General features: G+C 40.2%; 1 protein-coding gene across 1 annotated transcript in view; it reads right to left on the bottom strand.

Moving 5' to 3' along the window:
* LOC137633593 (heat shock 70 kDa protein 14-like) overlaps positions 1-20,320 on the bottom strand; it is a 210,214-nt gene that overhangs the window by 21,533 nt on the left and 168,361 nt on the right. The window contains exon 5 of the mRNA XM_068365863.1: positions 17,557-17,618. Within this exon, the coding sequence (XP_068221964.1) occupies positions 17,557-17,618 (62 nt within the window). The remainder of the gene's footprint in view (positions 1-17,556; positions 17,619-20,320) is intronic.

Here is a 20,320-nt window from a genome sequence, read left to right as displayed (position 1 = left end):
GCCGAATAGTCTGGCCTATTCTTAACAGATTCTCCTCTGTCCTCACACACCTGACAACACTGAGGTTACTAAACAATTCTTCTTCGCTCAAGGGGTTAACTACTGCACTGTATTTGTTCTGTGGCTACTTTCCTCTTAGTAAGGGTAGAAGAGACTCTTTAGCTATGGTAAGCAGCTCTTCTAGGAGAAGGACACTCCAAAATCAAACCATTGTTCTCTAGTCTTGGGTAGTGCCATAGCCTCTGTACCATGGTCTTCCACTGTCTTGGGTTAGAGTTCTCTTGCTTGAGGGTACAATCAGGCACACTATTCTATTTAATTTCTCTTCCTCTTGTTTTGTTAAAGTTTTCATAGTTTATATAGGAAATATTTATTTTAATGTTACTCTTCTTAAAATATTTTATTTTTCCTTCTTTCCTTTCCTTACTGGGCTATTTTCCCTGTTGGGGCCCCTGGGCTTATAGCATTTTGCTTTTCCAGCTAGGGTTGTAGCTTAGCAAATAATAATAATAATAATAATAAGCATACGATATCTGTGATATCGATAATTTAGTCAGTTCATATCTATACTTCACCAGAATTGGTCATCTGACCAAACCAGCTCCCTCCTGTGATGGAGATGTTTAACTCTGTTGTTTTTAACAAATAAATACTTTTAAAGCTAATAAGATGTACTTCGTTATCCAGCTTTACACATCTTAAACAACACATACTCAATGTGTGCTTATAAAAGTAGCACACTTATAAATGGTGGCAGCGGTTAAACTCTAAGAATTAGAGAAAGATCTTCAAGACTTCAAAATAAAAGCTGTAAAACCAGAGAAAGATCTTCAAGACTTCAAAATAAAAGCTGTAGAACCAGAGAAAGATCTTCAAGAACTCAACATTATCTACATGAATCTACAATTTTAACTAAGTAATATAGTCCATCGAAATATTTAACATTAATAAATGTTATGAATACAAATCGATGAACTGGATCTTCAATCAACATCCTAGGAAACCCAAGGACTGGCATTCAACGTTTGCAAAACATACCCAGGAAGCACTACATTCAACAAGAAAATCGAACGATACATCGCTAACAAAACATCAAGAGAGAGAGAGAGAGAGGATGTGTCGACATCACACAGACCCATATATAAGCTAAGTACAAATTTTTGAATTCATTCCAGTTTAGGCAGTGAAGTGTAGTTATCACGAGTCGTTAGTCGATTATTACTGGGGTGAGTGAATTGCTAATCTTTTGTTTCCGTTCATTAAAGGAAACTGTGTTCAACTCCGAATTCTCATCTAGAATTTTTCTCTCTTTGTGCTAATTCCTTTTTCTTTCAGAAATTCTCGGGAAATGTTTTGGGATTAGTAACATTGTTTGGGGAATTTTGTTTTACATATGCGTTTACGCAGTGGACGTCTGTACTCATATAGATATTTTGATAGAATTGCAAGGGGTCGAAGAGATAGGAAAAGAAATACAGCAGTCATGACTCCCCCTGTGAGCCCTACCCCTGGACCTAGTGGCGTAGGCCAGACTAATCCTCCTCCAATTGTGACGCTTGTAAATGCCAGGTCAGCAATCCTTCCTTTTCAGGGTCGGGTCAACGGGTTCTTGCCACAAAATGTGGAGTCATGGATTTCATTCGTCGATGCCCATTTAAATGCCAAACAAATCGTAGACCCTTTTGTACAATTACAAGAAGCTAAAAGTTTTATAGATTTTTCTAAGGGGGATGCGAGTGCGTATTTAAGAGGAGTTTCATTTCAAGAAGCAGTTACCTGGGATGATTTCAAAGTTAGGTTACGCGCGGTCTATGGGGGTGAGGAAGCCTTGGATGTAGTATTAATGTTACGAAATACACTTAATCAAGCCACTATGAATCGGCTTAATGTTATTGAGAGAGCAGCTCTCATAGCTGATAGGCTTAATGAATATCAGGACATTTTAGGTAATTCCACTTGGGTTACTAGTGATAACATCTCCGTGAAAGATTTTTTACGATTAATGTATTTAACTTGCATGACACTTATGTTGCCTGAAGCTTTAGTGCGGTGTTTTGATAAGAAGTTAACGCCTGCAAGTACGGAATTGGATGTATATAAACAGATAAAGAAACACATGTCCAAGTGTCCAGATCTCGATCCCGTGTTAACTCAAGTTTTTGCAAAGAATGAAACAAAGCCACAAACAGTGAACGTAGTTAGTAGTCAAGTAGCGGGAATGACGTGTTATAATTGCAAACGTCAAGGTCACTTAAGCGCGGACTGCAGAACGAAATTCTGCTCGATTCATAACAGTGCAACTCATTCATATAGCCAATGTTACTCGCGTAAGACACAACAGAATCCCAGAAATACACAGTCAGTTCCATATGGAAATAAAAAGAAAAATCCTAATTTTAACAATAAGAAGAAACAACCAAATGTCAATGCAGTTCAGAGTCCAAAACAAACAAACACTTCTTCGAATATCGCTGAGCCTGGGTCGTCAAACCAGACCTCGCAAGGTCAGACTAATTTTCAGAATGTGCAGAGCAAAGCAAATACCACATAGTTAACTCCAGAGGGGAAGAGAGTGATGTTGGGTCAAGGTCATTCATGTCAACATCAATAGTATTGAATAATCAATTTAATGTTTTATCAGATAATTGTGAGACAATAGATTTTCCTATGAAACACACGGCCGAATTAAGTAAAACAGTGCATGCTCCCGTAGATTTGCAACGAATTCATACAATAATAAGCCAAAATGAGTTACGGCCAACCTTATATGCTGTAAATTTAGAGCACAAATCCTTTACGTTATTTTTTGACTCTGGTAGTCCACGTAATATCATGGATTTGAAGACACATCATTTGTTGTTTTCGAACTTTCCGATTGAAAAATCCGGAATTAGACTTTCGGGTATAGGAAATAATGAATTAAATGTCATAGGCATAACTCATGTTCAGTTCAAAGTCGGTAAACGCACGTTTGCCGATACATTTGTTGTTGTAAAAAACATTAATATGTATCCAGCTGTAATTATAGGATACCCATCTATGGGAAATCAAAACATTATCTTAGCTCCTGCCAAGCACGGCGTGTATATCAAAGGGAAATTCTATAAGTATTCTAATACCTTAAAATCAGTTTTGGATAAAAAGGAGACGACAAATGTAACCGTAACGTACGTTGAAGAACCAATAACTTGTCTCACTAATAAAGAAATAATATACGTGACCCAGCAGAATTCTCGTTCACCCCGTAATATCATCTTGCACGCAATCTATCGAACCAAACGTACCTTCGAATTTAATAGTGCAAATAAAGAAAACATTACCGGGATCTGAAATATTAATCCTTTCCGACACTTTGAAAACTAACGGATTGTCTGTCACACAAGCTATTTATACAGTAGGCTCACATCAACAATGTAATATTGAAGTCTGTAATCATTTAAATAACACTTTGGTAATTCACAAAAATCAACATATCTTGGATGTAGAAGTTTATAAACATCGTATTCTTACCGTTGCTGAGATCAATCACTCTCAATCAGTTGCGGATGAATCCTTTTTGCGATCTATTAAAAATAAAATCAATAAGGACATTCAGGACGAAGAAATTCAGCAGAAAATTTTTGGACTTTTAACTAAATATCATGATGTTTTTTCCACTACGGATGGATCCTTAGGAAAAACAGATGTGATCGAGCATCAAATAAGGTTAAAGGACAAGCAGAAAATTATCTATGTACCCTCGTACAGACTCCCTATGAAATTCCAGAATGAAATAAATGATGAAGTAGGTAAAATGCTAGAAGGAGTCATTAGGAAATCAAACAGCCCTTATAATTTTCCTTTAATAGTTGTACCGAAAAAAGATCGAACATGGCGTATCTGCGTCAACTTTCGTCGTCTAAACGAGGAGACGATCCCTGATCGATTCCCAGTGCCATGTACTGACGATATTTTGTCTTTGTTAGGTCAGAATAAATATTTTACCAGTTTGGACTTACTTAAAGGCTTTCACCAGATATCATTAGAAGAAGATAGTATCCCATACACAGCCTTCAGCACAGCCAGGGGACATTATGAATTTTTACGGATGCCTTTTGGTTTACGTTGTGCTCCTATAACATTTACAAGAATGATTAACATAGTGTTTGGAGACTTGTTAGGGGATATATTGCATGCCTATATGGATGATCTTGTAATCTTTTCCAACACCTTAGAAGAACATCTACGTAAGTTAGAACTAGTACTACAGAGATTAAGACAACATAACTTAAGGGTAAAGATTAGTAAGTGTGAATTTTTCAAAACAGAATTAATATATTTGGGTTTCATGGTGTCAAGCCAAGGTCTTAAAGTAGTCCATGATAAGGTGTCGGCTATACGTAATTTTCCCATACCTACTAATGTCAAGGGAATACAGCAATTTCTGGGTTGTAGTGGATATTACAGGCGTTTTATACGCAACTATTCAATAATAGCCGCTCCTTTAACTGATCTTACGAAGAAGGGCGTAGATTTCATATGGTCTGAGCAACATCAACAGGCGTTTAATACCTTGAAAGATGAACTGTGTAGTTCTCCTATCTTAAAATTTCCTGACTTCGGTAAGGAATTCTTCATTGCAACAGACGCCTCAGACTTAGGAGTAGGAGGGGTATTGCTTCAGCAATATGATAAACAATTTTTCCCGATAGCTTTCTATTCTCGAAAATTGAGAACTTCCGAAAGTAAGTATGCAGTAATAGACAAGGAAGGGCTAGCTATTGTTAATTCACTAGTGCATTTTAAGTTCATAATTTACGGTTATCCCGTTAAGGTTCTTACTGACCATAAACCACTAACAGAGTTCTTTAAAGGCTTCAACCACAGCCCTAAACAAACTCGGTGGCATTTGATCATTCAAGAATTTGGCGCAAGAATCGGGTATTTACCTGGGAAAGCAAATATCATTGCGGATGCATTATCACGCAACCCCGTGTCATCTTGTACGGAGCCTTTAGCTGAATTAATAGATATATCAACATCCATGCCTATTGTTAAAAAGATATCTGAACAAGAAGATTTAGGCTGGAGCGCTGAATTGTTACAGACTGAGCAAAGAAAAGATCAGAAAATAGAAACAATTATACATGCTTTGAAAGGCAATCATAAGGAAAAGGAATATATAAAGTATAAGCAGCAGAATTATATAATCAAAGATAATATTCTGTGTAGGACTGTGACAAGGAAAACCCGCAATACACCACATGTAACTAACGACCAGGTAGTAGTACCAATCTCACTTATTTCCACTGTCCTGAATTGGTTGCATTCAAATCCATTACATGGACACCCGGGGTTCTCATTAATGTCACAGAAAGGCAAATCATTGTTTTATTGGCATACGATGCTTACAGATATAAAAAGACACATAGCTAATTGTCGCACATGTCAGGAAAACAAAGGGCATACAAAAACACCTGTCAGCCTAGGAGCTTATCCTGTGCCCAATCAACCCTTTGAAAGAATACATTTAGATTTGTTAACAGGATTTTACGAGTCAGACAGAGGAAATAAGCACCTCTTAGTAATTATAGATGCTTTAACTCGATATACAGAACTAATAGCGCTTAAAACTAAAACTGCGATTGAATGCGCTAGGAAGTTTTACGAGTGTTACATTTGTAAACATGGAATTCCACACATGATAATCTGACTCGGGTGGTGAATTTAATAATCACTTTCTTACCTCATTGTGTGAATTCCTCAGCATAAAGAAAATAAATACCATGATATATCACCCAGAGTCGAATGGGCTAGTGGAAAGAGCAAATAGGAAGATATTAAATATGTTAAGAGTAACACTAGGGGGATCAGACCCCAACTGGGATATTGCAATACCGGCGGCACTGAGTACTCTGAATCATTCATATCATATATCAATTAAAATGTCACCGCATGAAGCATTGTATGGTACCCCAGTTAGAACGCCTTTCCATGCATTAACGCCTACAACTAATCTATCAAATCCTTTAAAAGAATGTATAAATGCAAGTATAAGTCAATATGATATCCTTCGAAAGAATTTAGAAGAATCACAAATCATAATGAAAAGGAATCATGATAAAACAGCGAAACCAACTAAAACATATACCGTGGGTGATAACGTATATATTCAAATCAATGTACGAAAAGGGCTCAATTATAAACTAACACCTAAGTTTGAAGGCCCATTTAACATTTTGGAAACATTAACGGCCAATAGGTTTAGAGTTCAAAACGTATCCCAACCCACGGATGAGAGAATAGTACCATTGGCTCACATAAGAAATTAAAAAGAAAAGAGAGGGAAAGAAGTGAGGGAATTTTTTTTTTTATTTTATGTGATTAAAAGTTTTCTTTTTAATACAGGAGTAATTACATATATTTTTCTCGTTACAGGTTTCCAAGATGAATTTTTTGTTGTTGGGAGTGATATTGTTCGCTCAGACATTTTTCTCGTGTGGGATGAGCTCTAAAACAAAGTATAAATTTTAAATATGGCACTATAGTTGAAAGACAAGAAGACGTTTTTATTACATCAACCAACGTAGTTGTAGAAGTGAATATGCAAGCAATTTTTCTTCAAGAGAATGATGTCACTAGCTTAAGAACCGCCATTTCAAGGTTTTCTGCCTCATTGGATGAGTTGCATAGAAGACATTTTCATTTGACTACAGAGAGTTTGCTTGGATCAACATTAAAAGTTGCAGAGATGCTATCTGATGACTTGAAAAATAAGACTTACGAGACAGGATCTTTGGCTTATGACCTTTTGATGTGGACTGTAGGACACGAACATAAAGAAAGACGAAATCCGTTTATTTATGCTGCATTAAACATCTTTGGGTCTGTTGCAAGTTTAGGTTTAGGAATTTCCAATCGTCTTAAAATTAGTAATCAAAATAAGAAAATTGAATTCTTGACTCATGAAGATGAATTGATTATGTCAGAACTAAGGAATCAGTTAGCTTCAATCAATAAAATTATGGATTTAGTAAATGAACATTCAAATAATATCATTCAGATTATGGAAGTACAGGATTTGTTGGCAACGTTAACGTATTATGATTCAAAGATAGATCACATACATAACAGAATTGCACATTTCATTGAGAAATCCAAGGATTATGTAGAAGCTATCACGTTAGCAACTAAAGGTGTACTGTCGCCCCATTTGTTGCCTATAAATTACTTAAAGTTAATTCTGGAGAACGGAAGGGATAAACTAGGCTATGTTCCTTTGTTAGACAAACATAGGTTAGAATTTTATTACAGCCTAATTACAGTAAATGTTGATGATAACAAGATTAGGATTACAATTCCCTTTGATTCTTCTGATGCCTGGCAATCTTACAGGATATCACCATTTCCGACTTTCATGACGAATCACTCAAATCCAGTAATATCCAGTTTGACAGGACACGTATTGATTTCCCCAGACAAGGAAACATATACGGTCATTAAAGACTTAAATAAATTAACTCACTGTTCAGACGCAATGGATAGAAAAATATGTACAGCCGACTCATTTGAATTCCATAAAAACTTAATGGATTCATGCGAGTTAGGTATAGTGCTAGACGGTGCTCTCTCCCATACAAGTGAAAATTGTTTGGATAAGCTTTATCCCTTTGACAATAATGAGTTCAATTGCAGACTGAACAATGGCTCGTGGATACGATACGACAAGGACGGCTTCAATGTATCATGCCCTGACGGATCCACGTCCTTCGCCCACATCTTCGTTGCAGCAGATGGTTGTATCGGGACTTCCCCTAATTCCATGGTGACTGGTCTACGGACACTCATCAGAGAACGAGCCTACTTCGCGAACTTCACGTGGACCTCTACAATGCCAGCACTACCTCTCCCGTACAACAGACAGGTTGCAAAGCGGTTGATGAAGCTTACCGAAAGGGACCACCTGTCACCGACTTATAAGGAAATCCTTCACCCCATACTACTAGCAGGACTGGTTCTCACGGTGGTGATATTTATCGCCGTGAACATCCTTGTCTGGCGTAGGTTATGGCACAGCAGGCAGCTACAACAGAATGTTTCGCCATGTCCAGACAAAACTCCTTATTTAATTTAGTTTAAAGCCGTTTGAAGTGGCCACCTCATTCGCTAAAGGAGTAAATTGCTCTGGAAATTGTGTTTGTAAGAAAAGCTGTTAGTACGCTAGTAATATGTAATTGAAGAAATTATCTACATTGCATTGTTAAAAATACATTTAAAACAACATTTAAAAAAAAAGATATAAATCATTTTTTCTCTCGGCATCTAATAAAATATATAAGCCGGAATGTTAAAAAGAAAAGAGAAAAAAAAAATATATATAAATTAACAGAATCTATGGGCATCTAATAAAATATATCAGCCCTATATATATATATATATATATATATATATATATATATATATATATATATATATATATATATATATATATATGTACGAAACCGTGGTACGTGTACGTACCAGGAATTCGTGTTTGTGCACTAAAAAATTGAATTTTTACCAAGGTAACAAATATTTTTATTAGTTACCGTATTATGTTAATCTATGTTTCTGACAAAGGTAACAATTATTCTTTAACAAGTTACCGAATCATATGTAAGTCAGTAGTTTTTTTTTTTGGTACCATATAATCATTTGCTAGCAATGTACCATATATATGATCTTTATTTTATCATGCATTTTTTTTCTTTGCTTTGGTAATATCTTTTCATATGCATTATTGTTATTATTTTTTAATGTGCCTATTTGGACATTCGTCCTCGTTTGATTATGGCTAAAGTTAAACAAAGAATAATACATACGTCCAGTCACGCCTAGTAAACATGTTTTGGCTTGTTGTTAAATTTTTTTTTTTGAAAAAATTGAGATAGCTGGCCGAGCTTATGTAATAATTATTATTACATGTTTAAAACACGTAATATGTCATTTTGGATGAAGATGCTAGCCGTGGGACTTGCTGTAGTCACTCAAATCATAAACAGGATGCATAATGCAGCCTCAACAATGTAACATTTTTCTTAAAACGTCAACACCAATGCATCAGCGTGTGAAAGTTTGTGACGTCACCGGATGCAGGTGTCTTCCGAGATTGTGACAACACTGCTATATCAACTAAGCATACGATATCTGTGATATCGATAATTTAGTCAGTTCATATCTATACTTCACCAGAATTGGTCATCTGACCAAACCAGCTCCCTCCTGTGATGGAGATGTTTAACTATGTTGTTTTTAACAAATAAATACTTTTAAAGCTAATAAGATGTACTTCGTTATCCAGCTTTACACATCTTAAACAACACATACTCAATGTGTGCTTATAAAAGTAGCACACTTATACATTAAAGAGCTAACATACTCATACAATATGAACGTCATCCATAAATGAAAAAGGAAGTTGGTTAAGTGTGATTACTCTAGTGATTAAGGGATACTGGGATCCAGACTGCCTACTTGATTTTCTGCCTCGCAATCTAGTTTTCTAAAAATAAGGACAAGAAATGTGGAAATGCAAGGGTTCAGCAGCAGAAGGATCTTAGGTAATTAAAGAATTTTAGACTCTCCGAGAGGATCTCGACTCTATAAGGCACACCGAAGATTCAGAGCCCTTACTGAGTTGAATAGTATTACTACTACATCCAACTTACTAAGTCAGGTTAGGATTAGCAACCGGGCAGGTAAGATAAGAATTACTGCTTACAAGTAAAAAATCATTAGCCTTCTGAGATTGAATAACAGACGTTAAATAAGTTGAGAGCTTTAAAGCTTATCACTATCAAAATTTAGCAGGTAAATTATGTACAGTATTAGAGAACGGTACCATCATCTCGTTTAAAAGAACTAGCCAAGTCTTCTCTAGACTTTCACCTAAACTAATAGAAAATTTCAAGAGCACTCAAAATTACAGCAAACTTTCCATGTCAGGAACAGTGAGAAAATTGCACTTCTCACTATGTTAATCCTTATGCAGTAATTGCTAACAAATCCAGAAAAAGACAACTTAAAATACAATGAAACTTATTGAAATCTGGAAGAAGGACATGCCATATTGATGCGACGGAAAACAGAAATAACAAAGAGGGCCTGCTGCTTTGTTTCTTGACACTAACCACTAGAGTATCTCATTACTTTGCTATAGGCATGTCTATTGAAAGGATAGAAAAATAACAAATTTGGAAGTACGTAATTTGTATTTTTCCTAGCTATACAAACCTAAAGCTCTTTACTGAGGAGTATTATTTCGGTGAAGCTGAAACCAGCCAATAAATTTTTTGTCAGGGTGTAACTACCCCCCGATAGTTAGCGGAGGGGGGAGCAGGGTAGGTTAACCCTCCCGCTCACACCAGCAGTAGCGACTAACCACCACTTTTGTAATTAAGGCAGGAATTTCAGGGGGTTGGTACTGGTGGGTCAGCATGTGTAAAGAGCTCCAGGTTTGTATTGCTAGGAAAATACAAATTACTTCCAAATTTGTCATTTGTTCCTATGCAAAATACAAACCTTCCGCTCATTACTGATGAGACTCGCCTTTAGGTGGGTGGAAGTCCAAAACCAACTGGCTGGCAACTGTCCCGGGACGGCCTCTGTATAGTGATACCTTGAGGGATCCTGCACCATGCTATCCTCGCAGGATAACGGCCTGGGCAATCATTGCTGGAGAATAAAGAATTAATCTGTTGGAACATACATCGTAGCTATTCGGGCCGTGCCCTCTACTAATGTAAATTTTCTCCCGCCTACACCCAAACATGAGGACAGGGACATAACACATATATACATACACTGTATATGCTGTTGTCCACAGAGTGTGAAACTCACCCACAGAAGAATGAGGTCTGCTGTACAGGGTTCCCCAAATGCTGCACCCCAAGAGAGGGGAAGATTAAGTAGGAAGTGGCCAGTCACTGCCACATTCATCCTAGACTTACTTCGCAGATAACCTCAGCCCTTGAACCTCTGATACTTGTCCCACAAAGGAGCTGAGGTACTTGGATCATGTTATGAGCAACCATCACAGGACCTATTGAGAATGTCTAGGCTCCTGTGAGTTATATCTTGCAGGTAGAGGGAGGTGAAGATTGTTTGATGCTTCCACCTGCCTGCTTGCAGTACCTGCTGAACAGAAAAATTCTTTTGGAATGCCAGGGAAGTACTTACTCTCCTGAAGTCATGGACACGGGGACGTCTACCTGTTGTCGAGGTGTCCGAGGCCCGTGCCCTTTTTATTACTCGCCTGATCCAAGAGGAGTGTTCTTCGTGATTCTCCTCTTGGTCTTCCCCGTGCTGATGAACAGCTTGATGATCTGGGGTCGAGTTCTTCTCATACTTATGAGATATAACCTAATCGTCCTTACATGGCATAGTAGCAGTCGATCAGTATTGTCTGTTACCAATCGGAGACTCCCAATCCGAATGGGCCTGAACATAGGATTCGCTAAGGATGGATTTTGAGTCTGCAACAAACTCAGGGAAGAAACTGAGTGTGGCTTGCCACCCATCCCCCTGAATGGGTGATGTCATATGAAAGACCATGCAGCTCGCTGACTTCCTGCAGAGGTCAGGGCCAAAAGAAAACTCTTTAAGGTCAAGTCCTTATCCAAGGCTTGACATAGAGGCTCATAAGGGGCTCCTTTCCGTGAATGTAAGACCCTGACAACATTCCAAGGAGTTAGTTTAACTTTCGACTGAGGGCAGGAGCACTCAAAGTTCCGTATGAGGAGTGACAATTCCGTTGAGGAGGAAACATTAACTCGATTCAGTTCGAAGACAATTTTCAAGGCACCGACACTACGCTACTGCTGGAATACAGACACTGAGTGGAGAGACCTCCATCACAAGAGACGGACCACTTCGCCTGATACATGACGACTCCCGGAGGTATCTTGCCTTGAGCCTAGCAACCGGCTTCGAAAAGCCTCTCTTGCGAGTAGTTGCTCGATAGTTTCCAGGTGTGAAGACATAGCGATGGTATCGCTTGGTGGAAAATCTTCACGTGTGGTTGTCTGAGTAGCTCGGGATGTGGAGGGAGCGCTCTCGGTGCTTCTATGAGCAGATGCAGAAAGTGCGGAAACCATTCTGCAGGCTGCCACAGTGGAGCTAAGAGGGTCATTGCTAGATTTGCAATGCCCTTACCCTGTTCAATAACCTCTTTACTGGGCAGAAGGAGGGGAACGCATGGACATCCATTTTGTCCCACAGGTGTTGAAAAGCGTCCGGCAAGAATGCTTGTGGTACCAGTACAGGTAAGTAGTACAACAGACGTTCCAGTTTAGGGACGTCGTGGACAGGTTGATTGTCTAATCAGAGCCAACTATCTGACTCCTCCTGCTCAGATTGTTCGCCAGCACGTTCTTCTTTTGCGGGATGAAGCGTGCTGTTAAGGGATGCTGTGACAAGGTCTCTCCTTGTTTGTTCGTGGGACAATACTGTAGTGTTAATGCTCATCAGCAATACATAATGCCCTGAAAGGAGTTGATGGAAGTACGTGAGGGATAGGTAGGCTGTCCTCCTTTCCCGAAGGTTATGTGGCACCGCTTCTCGGATTCAGACCAAAGTCCAGATGCCGTTAGGTGTAACAGATAACCCCCCCCCCAACTTCTTTTAATGCATCTGTGAAGACCAACAAAATCAGGCGAGGAGAGAGATCTAATTCTCTGAGGAGATTGGTGTCTAATACCTACCAACTCATGTCTCTCTTCTGATCGGGTCCCACCGGTACTAGGGTAGTACTCGTAGACCGAATGAGGAGCCAGCCGTGGGGCACTAACTTCTCAAGGGATGTTAGATGCCCCAGCCGTTTTGCCAAAGGTGCTAGCAATTTGCCTCTCGAGAGAAAGCTCTGCCAGTATTTGATCCTCTGACAGAAAGACCTTGCCTAGGATGGTCGGTCTGTGAAGGGGAGGCTATCTGCCATTCCTCTTTGCAAGGGTGAGTATTGGCAAGGCGAGGGTTGGTAAGGTGCACTGGCTTGCGCTTGCGCGCCTCTTCCAGGTTGTTCTGCTGGGAGTGCATGCTTGCGAGGAGATAGCTGGAAAACAGAGCCTTTTCAGCTCTTAAATGTAAGTGCTACCTGTGTGCATGAGGGGTGTTTCCATGATAGTGGGGCTATACTGGTAGAACGGGCTCCATCCAGTTTGCCCGACCGCAAGGTGAGAGCTGGAACTGCGGACTGGTTTGTGCGCTTTTCCCAGTTCTTAAATGCAACAGATCTATCTGTGCGTGCCTTTCTCAATTCGCCCAGGTACCGTGACTTAGGACTCGTCTTTATACGGACCATGCTTCTTGTGTGTGTGGTTCTTGATGAAAAGACTTTCCCAAAAGAGCATTCCATGTAGCAGAAATGAAGTGCCTCTCAGGGTCAGGCAGACGAGCTTGTCCGCCCAATTTGCTCAGTGAATGGGTGCGCAACACTGTGCAAGATTTCCTTGCGAAACTAGTGTGTTAACACCAGAACAAGATCAACCAGGGTATTTTCCTACGAACTGTCTCCAGAAGCAGCCTGGCAAGTAGCGATATGCGCTCCTCCAGGAGGAGGCATTCGATCATAACAGGCTATTAAGACTGTGGGAGACAGGTTGTACCAGCACCTGTGAGGAAAAATCCCCCCCCCCCCCATCATCAGAAAATAGGAAGGGCTCTGGACTACCTGGTCAACAATACCCAGTAAGATGACAACAATACCTCGGGATTGTCCCTATTGGCACCCCTGTCAGTTTCTCGCGAGGGGTCTAGAGACTGCGTAGCAAGTAGCATCTCAAGTTTATGTCAAGATGTGTAACAGTTTGCACACACCTGCTATGAAGAGGGGGGATTTACTCCAACTGCCACCAACGCAATGGGAGTTGGCCGAGTAAGAACATAAAAAATCGGTAAACTCCTTAGAGGAAAATGTTATTACAGCGAATCTCCTTAGTGATCGCTTACTGGCAAGAAACCGGTCGGTAACGACCGATCACACACAACTACTTCTGAAAGGTATGATTGAGACGTATCTCCAATTTATTGTTGGACAGGTAATGCATACACAACTCCATCTACGGACCCGTAACACAGACCAGGGAGGTGGACGAACATACAGGCGTAGCACAAATTATTAGTAGTGTCCGGACTCGGTTGGAGAATGTTGATAAACGCTTGTAATTGAGACCTCCTCCTTCCTATGAACGACGAAAACATTTGTATTTCTTCGTCTCCGATCGGCAAAACTGGAATAAGTATCAAATTTTCCCTTTCAGGAAACCGATTCACTTATGTGAAGTTTCTTTGTCTCAGTATTTTTAAAAACTGAGACCTCCAATCGGAAGTTAGGAAGGAACTGCCTGGGATGAAGGGAGACTGCATATCCAGTATGTCTGGTTACGGGAAGGAAAAAGAGTAATGCATAATCTGGTTTCCCATTAAGGAATACTGCCATCAACACTAATGATTTATTAGAACAGAGTTCTCGTTGTAAGATCGTCTATAGTCCTCGGGGGCAGCAAAATTGCCTGTCCATACATGCTCATCCGTCTGCGACACACATGCGTAACCTCTTTGCCTCTGGGCAAACGTTTGACCACGAGTCTGATCTCGCTTGAGGAAATAATGTATGTGCGACAAATCGCAACATTTTGTCCAGAGGAATTTGATCATCGACTAGCTGTAGTATTCTTAAAATGTAAGCTCATGAGCTCACAAAAACAACACATACAGCTAGTGTAGCAATCATACCTCCGTTATTTGACTACCTGCCTGGTGGGCGGAGCTTGCTAACGTTCATAAACGTAATGAGAAGCTGACAAAGTTTGTCTGGTCGCCCAGTGGGCGAGGTTTCTTAATGTTTGTAAACATAGTGAAAGCTGACATTTGTCTGGCCACTTTGTGTACGGAGCTTGCTATAGTTCGTAGGCTTGAGATAATAAACTTGTAAGGGTATATATCACAAGCCTGTTGTGCTAGTGCTCTGAAGAGCTCTCAATTTCATAGGACAACAAAGCCCAAGAAAAAAACCCAGAAGGATTATATTTCACGAAACTTGGTGTCTAACGAGAATTCATTGTGTCCAGGGACACACTGACCCATGCAGCTGACTCAAGCCATTGGTAGTAAACCGTATTTGGGGCAATAACCCTGAGGTTTTGTCTTGACGAGAGCGCATGTGCCATAGGAGTTCGTTTCAGCCTTATATAGAGTTTTACGAACGTCTGTAGTTGTAAAAACTTCTCAGGGCCAAGAGATACCCATGCAGAAGCAAAGACTTGCATGAAGGGTTTGTTGTCCCAGAATACAAAGAACACAAACACTAGGCAGGTTTGTATAGTGCTGCCAACAAACACTGGCAAGCGCTCAAGAACGTTAGCGAGAATCAGTGAACGACGTCTGATACTAGCCAACGCTGGCGAGCATCCATAAAGCGCTAGCAATCACCCTTGAACGCCAGCGAGAATCAGTGAATGAGAATTATAAAACGCCAGCAATCTCCTTAAAGACTAGATCCATTAGCGTACGCTACTATAGGTATGGTCAGGATTGTTTCACAAACTCGTCGTAGGTACTAAGGCTTGGGTCTCGCACGAGGGGAGAATTTCCCTCCCCTCTCCTTTAAGTAATTCTAACCCCCAAAAAGGGGGGTGGTGAGTAGCCTCTTGTCATCCCCTCAAAAGGGAAGGAAAAAGGCTGTGTTGGACTTGAGGATCAGCTGTTTCTTCCTCGTTAGAGTTAGAAACTATGAGGTGCAGGTCCCGAAGAGCTTGGCCTCACAAAGCTCTAAGAGCTTTGTTGTGCCCAAAAGCACTATGTTGCAATAACCCCGAAGAGTTAAGGCCTACGAGCTGATGGGGAAGGAGGCGGCCGCAAGCAGCTGGCAGTCGTTCCCATCTACGACAAATACCCAGAGGAAAAACGCAACGAGACTCGTTTCATACCTTGAGGGTACGGTGACGATGAATAAGAATTGTAAGCAATTACCTAACGCAATCGTCGACAAGTACCGAAGACCAAGTACGGGGCATGGTCAAATACAGGTTCCGCTGCGAGTCCAATACCTTTTGGCAAGAAGATCGATCAACACCTCTTTCTCCCGATGACGCATCCCCTTCCGTACGAGGGAGCAACTACTCAGAAGGGAATGGTGGAGAAGATCTCCCCTATCTCCCAAGAGAGAATCTATCAACTCCTTCTTAGGGCGCATTGCCTCATGGATGAGGGAGCTGCCGCTCAGAAGGGCATTGGAAAAGATCTCTCCTCTTGCAAAAGAGAGGATCAATTAACACCTCCTTCCGATGGCGCATCGCCTTGCGGATGAGGGAGCTGCCGCTCAGAAGGGTGTTGGAGAAGATCTCTCCTCTACCAAAAGAGAGGATCAATCAACTCCACCTTCCAATGGCATATCGCCTCGTGGACAAAGGAGCTGCCGCTTAGAAGGGTGTTCGAGAAGATCTCTCCTCTCGCAACAGGAAGGATCGATCAACTCCTCCTTCCAATGGCGCATCCCTTCCCGGACGAGGGAGCTGCCGCTCAGAAGTGTGTTGGAGAAGATCTCTCCTCTCGTAACAGAGAGGATCGATTAACTCCTCCTTCGGCTGATGGATCGCCTCGCGGACGAGGGAGCTGCTGCTCAGAAGGGGATTGGAGAAGATCTCTCCTCTCACAAAAGAGAGGATCGATCAACTCCTCCTTTCGATGGCGCATCGCCTCGCGGACAAGGGAGCTGCCGCTTGGAAGGGTGTTACATCCTTCCTCGGAAGGTCGGACTGCACAACACATGGAGATGAACTTCCCGGTTGTAAAGGTTGCATCTTCTCCCTTTGGGTGAACCCAGGTAGAGGCACAGCACCCCTAACCAAGGTCTACAGAATATTCTTTAGACCTTGCCCCGTACAACCGCTGGAATGAAGCCAAAATTTGTTCCCGAGACCTCACCGTCCCGTGACAAGTCACTCTGAGGAGTTCCTGTCAGCCACTGTTCACGTCCATGCGTCGAAGTAGAACGAATTTAGGGTGCGCAACAGAGGTAGAGGCCAAAGGCCTCTTGTTACCTTCCTCGCATGGGAACCGGTTAAGGAAAGCAGCTCAAATTAAGCATCAGGCCAGTTGCCTTTAACCATAACCGGTTAAAAAGGGTTGACGGGCCAAAATAAAAAGTGACTGTTAGTCGCTAGTACTGGTGTGAGCAGGAGGGTTAACCTACCCCGTTCACCCCTCTGCTAACTAGTGGTGGGTAGTTACCCCCTGACAAAAAGCTTATCGACTGGTTTCAGCTTCGCCGAAATAATACTCCTCAGTAAAGAGAGGAAGGTTTGTATTTTGTACAGGAACAATTAGATTTTTTTTTTATTTGAGGGGTAAATTTCAATAAACTGAGCTACTGGAGAAGCTATATGAACATCAGGGGAGGTTCCTAGAAATAATGATACCGGTATATAGAGATTAAAGCAAAAATGCAGAAATAGACTATTAAAATGTAACTGAAAAAAACAAATATCTGAAAGTTCCTGTAAGGCTTTGCTACACTAATATAGTAACTAGTAAGGAACTTACCTTTTTAAATGAAAATCTAGTTTCAACATTTTTGATTCTGGCACAAGACTTGTGAGATCAACCTGAAAATATGAATAAATCTTATAAATTCAACTTATGGTTTTGATTCGATTGTAAAATCTACATTTGGGATTAGGTACTTGGACCAGCAATACCATTATAAAAATTTAAATCATACCAAGCATATGAAATATAAAAACTTAAAAAAAAAAACAGACTTTGACAGGAAAAAATCTATTTTTGGGCGAGACCCATGTTTTCCTGATAGAAGTTCTTCAATGGCAGCTTTCTACTTGGGATATTTCTGCGAGTGATATACCTGTACCAGAGAATTTTACCTTAAGAGGTATCACAGAGTTCTAACCTTGGAGCGAATATCCAGCGAGGTATCGTGTATAAATCAGGGATATGTTATTAACAAGCCATAATTATCCTTCTCTGAATAGAGTTAACCTTGTCTCGAAGGTTAAGGGATAAGGTAGGATACGTGGGATCAGCCTTCGTATGATGCAATGCCCCACACTAAGAATTGGGAGGGGATAAAAAGTAATGAGCGGCCCATCAAAACTACATGGCTATCTCACCCAAAAATAGATTTTTCCTATGTCAAAATCAGTTTTTTCGGGCTCGAGCAATGTCGTCCTCATGGAAGTGTACCAGCGAATTATTATTCTCAGTTGTGACCACTGCGAGTTTCAACACTATAAACCCCATAGACATAAGCATACTTCCCTTAGCATTGGTAACTATGGTACCAAACTATGAGTGTAAGCAATATGTTTGTAAAAGTAGGAGGAAAGGAAATCAATAGCACAGTCCCACTCACTGTGAAGATCTTAGTCTCCAGTACATAAAAAGACTAATGACTATAAAAGGAGGGTTAAAAAATTGAGGCACACTGCTTTCATTGTGTACAGTAGGTCCACATGACATGTGGTTTAGTCTAGAAAACAAGCTTGTTGCATATCCAGATGATGCTACTCTCTTTATATCCATTTCATCTCCTGAATGTAGATCTGGGGTTGCTGAATACCTTAATTAAGATCTAGCTATAATTAGTGCATGGTGCAAATTATGGGGTATGGAGTTGAATCCTAGCAAAATTCAATGCATGATTGTAAGTGGGTAAAGGGCCGTGGCTCCTCAACATCAAGATCTCAGCATTGATAATGTTTCTTTAACTATGTATGACTCTTTTAAAATTCTAGGTGTGATTCTCGACAGCAAATTTACTTTTGAGATTGATTGAATGATTTAAAGTTTTCAGGAATCCTGACATCTAAGGACATTGATGCCGATACCATTTAGTATATATATATATATATATATATATATATATATATATATATATATACATATACATGTACATGTACATGTACATGTACATGTACATGTACATATACATATACATATACATACACACACACACACACACACATATATATATATGTATATATATATATATATATATATATATATATATATATATATATTTTACTTTTATAATAACATATATATATATATATATATATATATATATATATATATATATACATATGTATAGCTGGGGGGAGAGTGACTGCTCCCCGCACTCTAGTTTTGGGGTGTTTGAATGTGCGTGGATGTAGTACGATAGAGAGTAAAAGATGTGAGATTGGAAGTATGTTTAGAAGTAGAAGGATGGATGTATTGGCCTTGTGTGAGACAAAGATGAAAGGAAAGGGTGAAGTGATGTTTGGTGAAATGTCTGGTAGAGTGTCTGGGATTGAAAGGGGAAGAGCGAGAGAGGGTGTGGCGTTATTGCTGAGTGAATGGATGACAGGTAAAGTAGTGGAATGGAAGGAGATATCATCTAGGTTAATGTGGGTAAGGGTTAGGTTGGGTAGGGAATGTTGGGCGTTTGTCAGTGCGTATGCGCCAGGTAGTGAGAAAAGTGAAGAAGAGCGGAATGAGTTCTGGAATGAATTAACTAGGTGTGTAGAAGGACTGGGTAGAAGGAATCATGTAGTTGTCATGGGTGACTTAAATGCTAGAGTGGGCGCTGGAGAGGTAGAAGGTGTCATTGGGAAGTATGGCGTACCAGGTGAAAATGAGAGTGGTGAGAGACTGGTAGATATGTGTGTTGAACAAGAGATGGTAATAAGTGCTAGCTTCTTTAAAAAGAAAGATAAAAATAAGTATACATGGGTAAGAGTGGCAAATGGAAGAGTAGTAGAAAGGGCATTAATGGATTATGTGTTGATAACTAAAAGAATGTTTGGAAGATTGAAAGACGTGCACGTGTTTAGGGGTATGGCTAACGGTATGTCTGATCATTTTTTGGTGGAAGGAAAATTTGTTGTAGCAAAAGAGTGGGGGAATAGAGTAGGTGGATGTAAAAAGGAGGTAGTGAGGGTTGAAGAGCTAATAAAACCGGGGGTAAAAAGTAAATATCAGGAAAGGTTGAAAATGGCATATGACGAGGTGAGAGTAAGAGAAACTGGTAATTTAGAGGAGGAGTGGAAGTTAGTAAAAGAAAATTTTGTTGGGATTGCAAGTGATGTATGTGGCAAGAAGGTTGTTGGAGGCAGTATGAGGAAGGGCAGTGAATGGTGGAATGAAGGAGTGAAGGTAAAAGTGGAAGAGAAAAAGAGGGCTTTTGAAGAATGGCTGCAGAGTAATAGTATAGAGAAGTATGAAAAATATAGAGAGAAAAATGTGGAAGTAAAGCGCAAGGTACGTGAGGCAAAGAGGGCAGCTGACCTGAGGTGGGGTCAGGGATTGG

The sequence above is a fragment of the Palaemon carinicauda genome, chromosome 3, assembly GCF_036898095.1.
Source record: "Palaemon carinicauda isolate YSFRI2023 chromosome 3, ASM3689809v2, whole genome shotgun sequence".
NCBI classification, from domain to species: Eukaryota; Metazoa; Arthropoda; class Malacostraca; order Decapoda; family Palaemonidae; genus Palaemon; species Palaemon carinicauda.
This window is presented reverse-complemented; position numbering and strand designations above follow the sequence as displayed.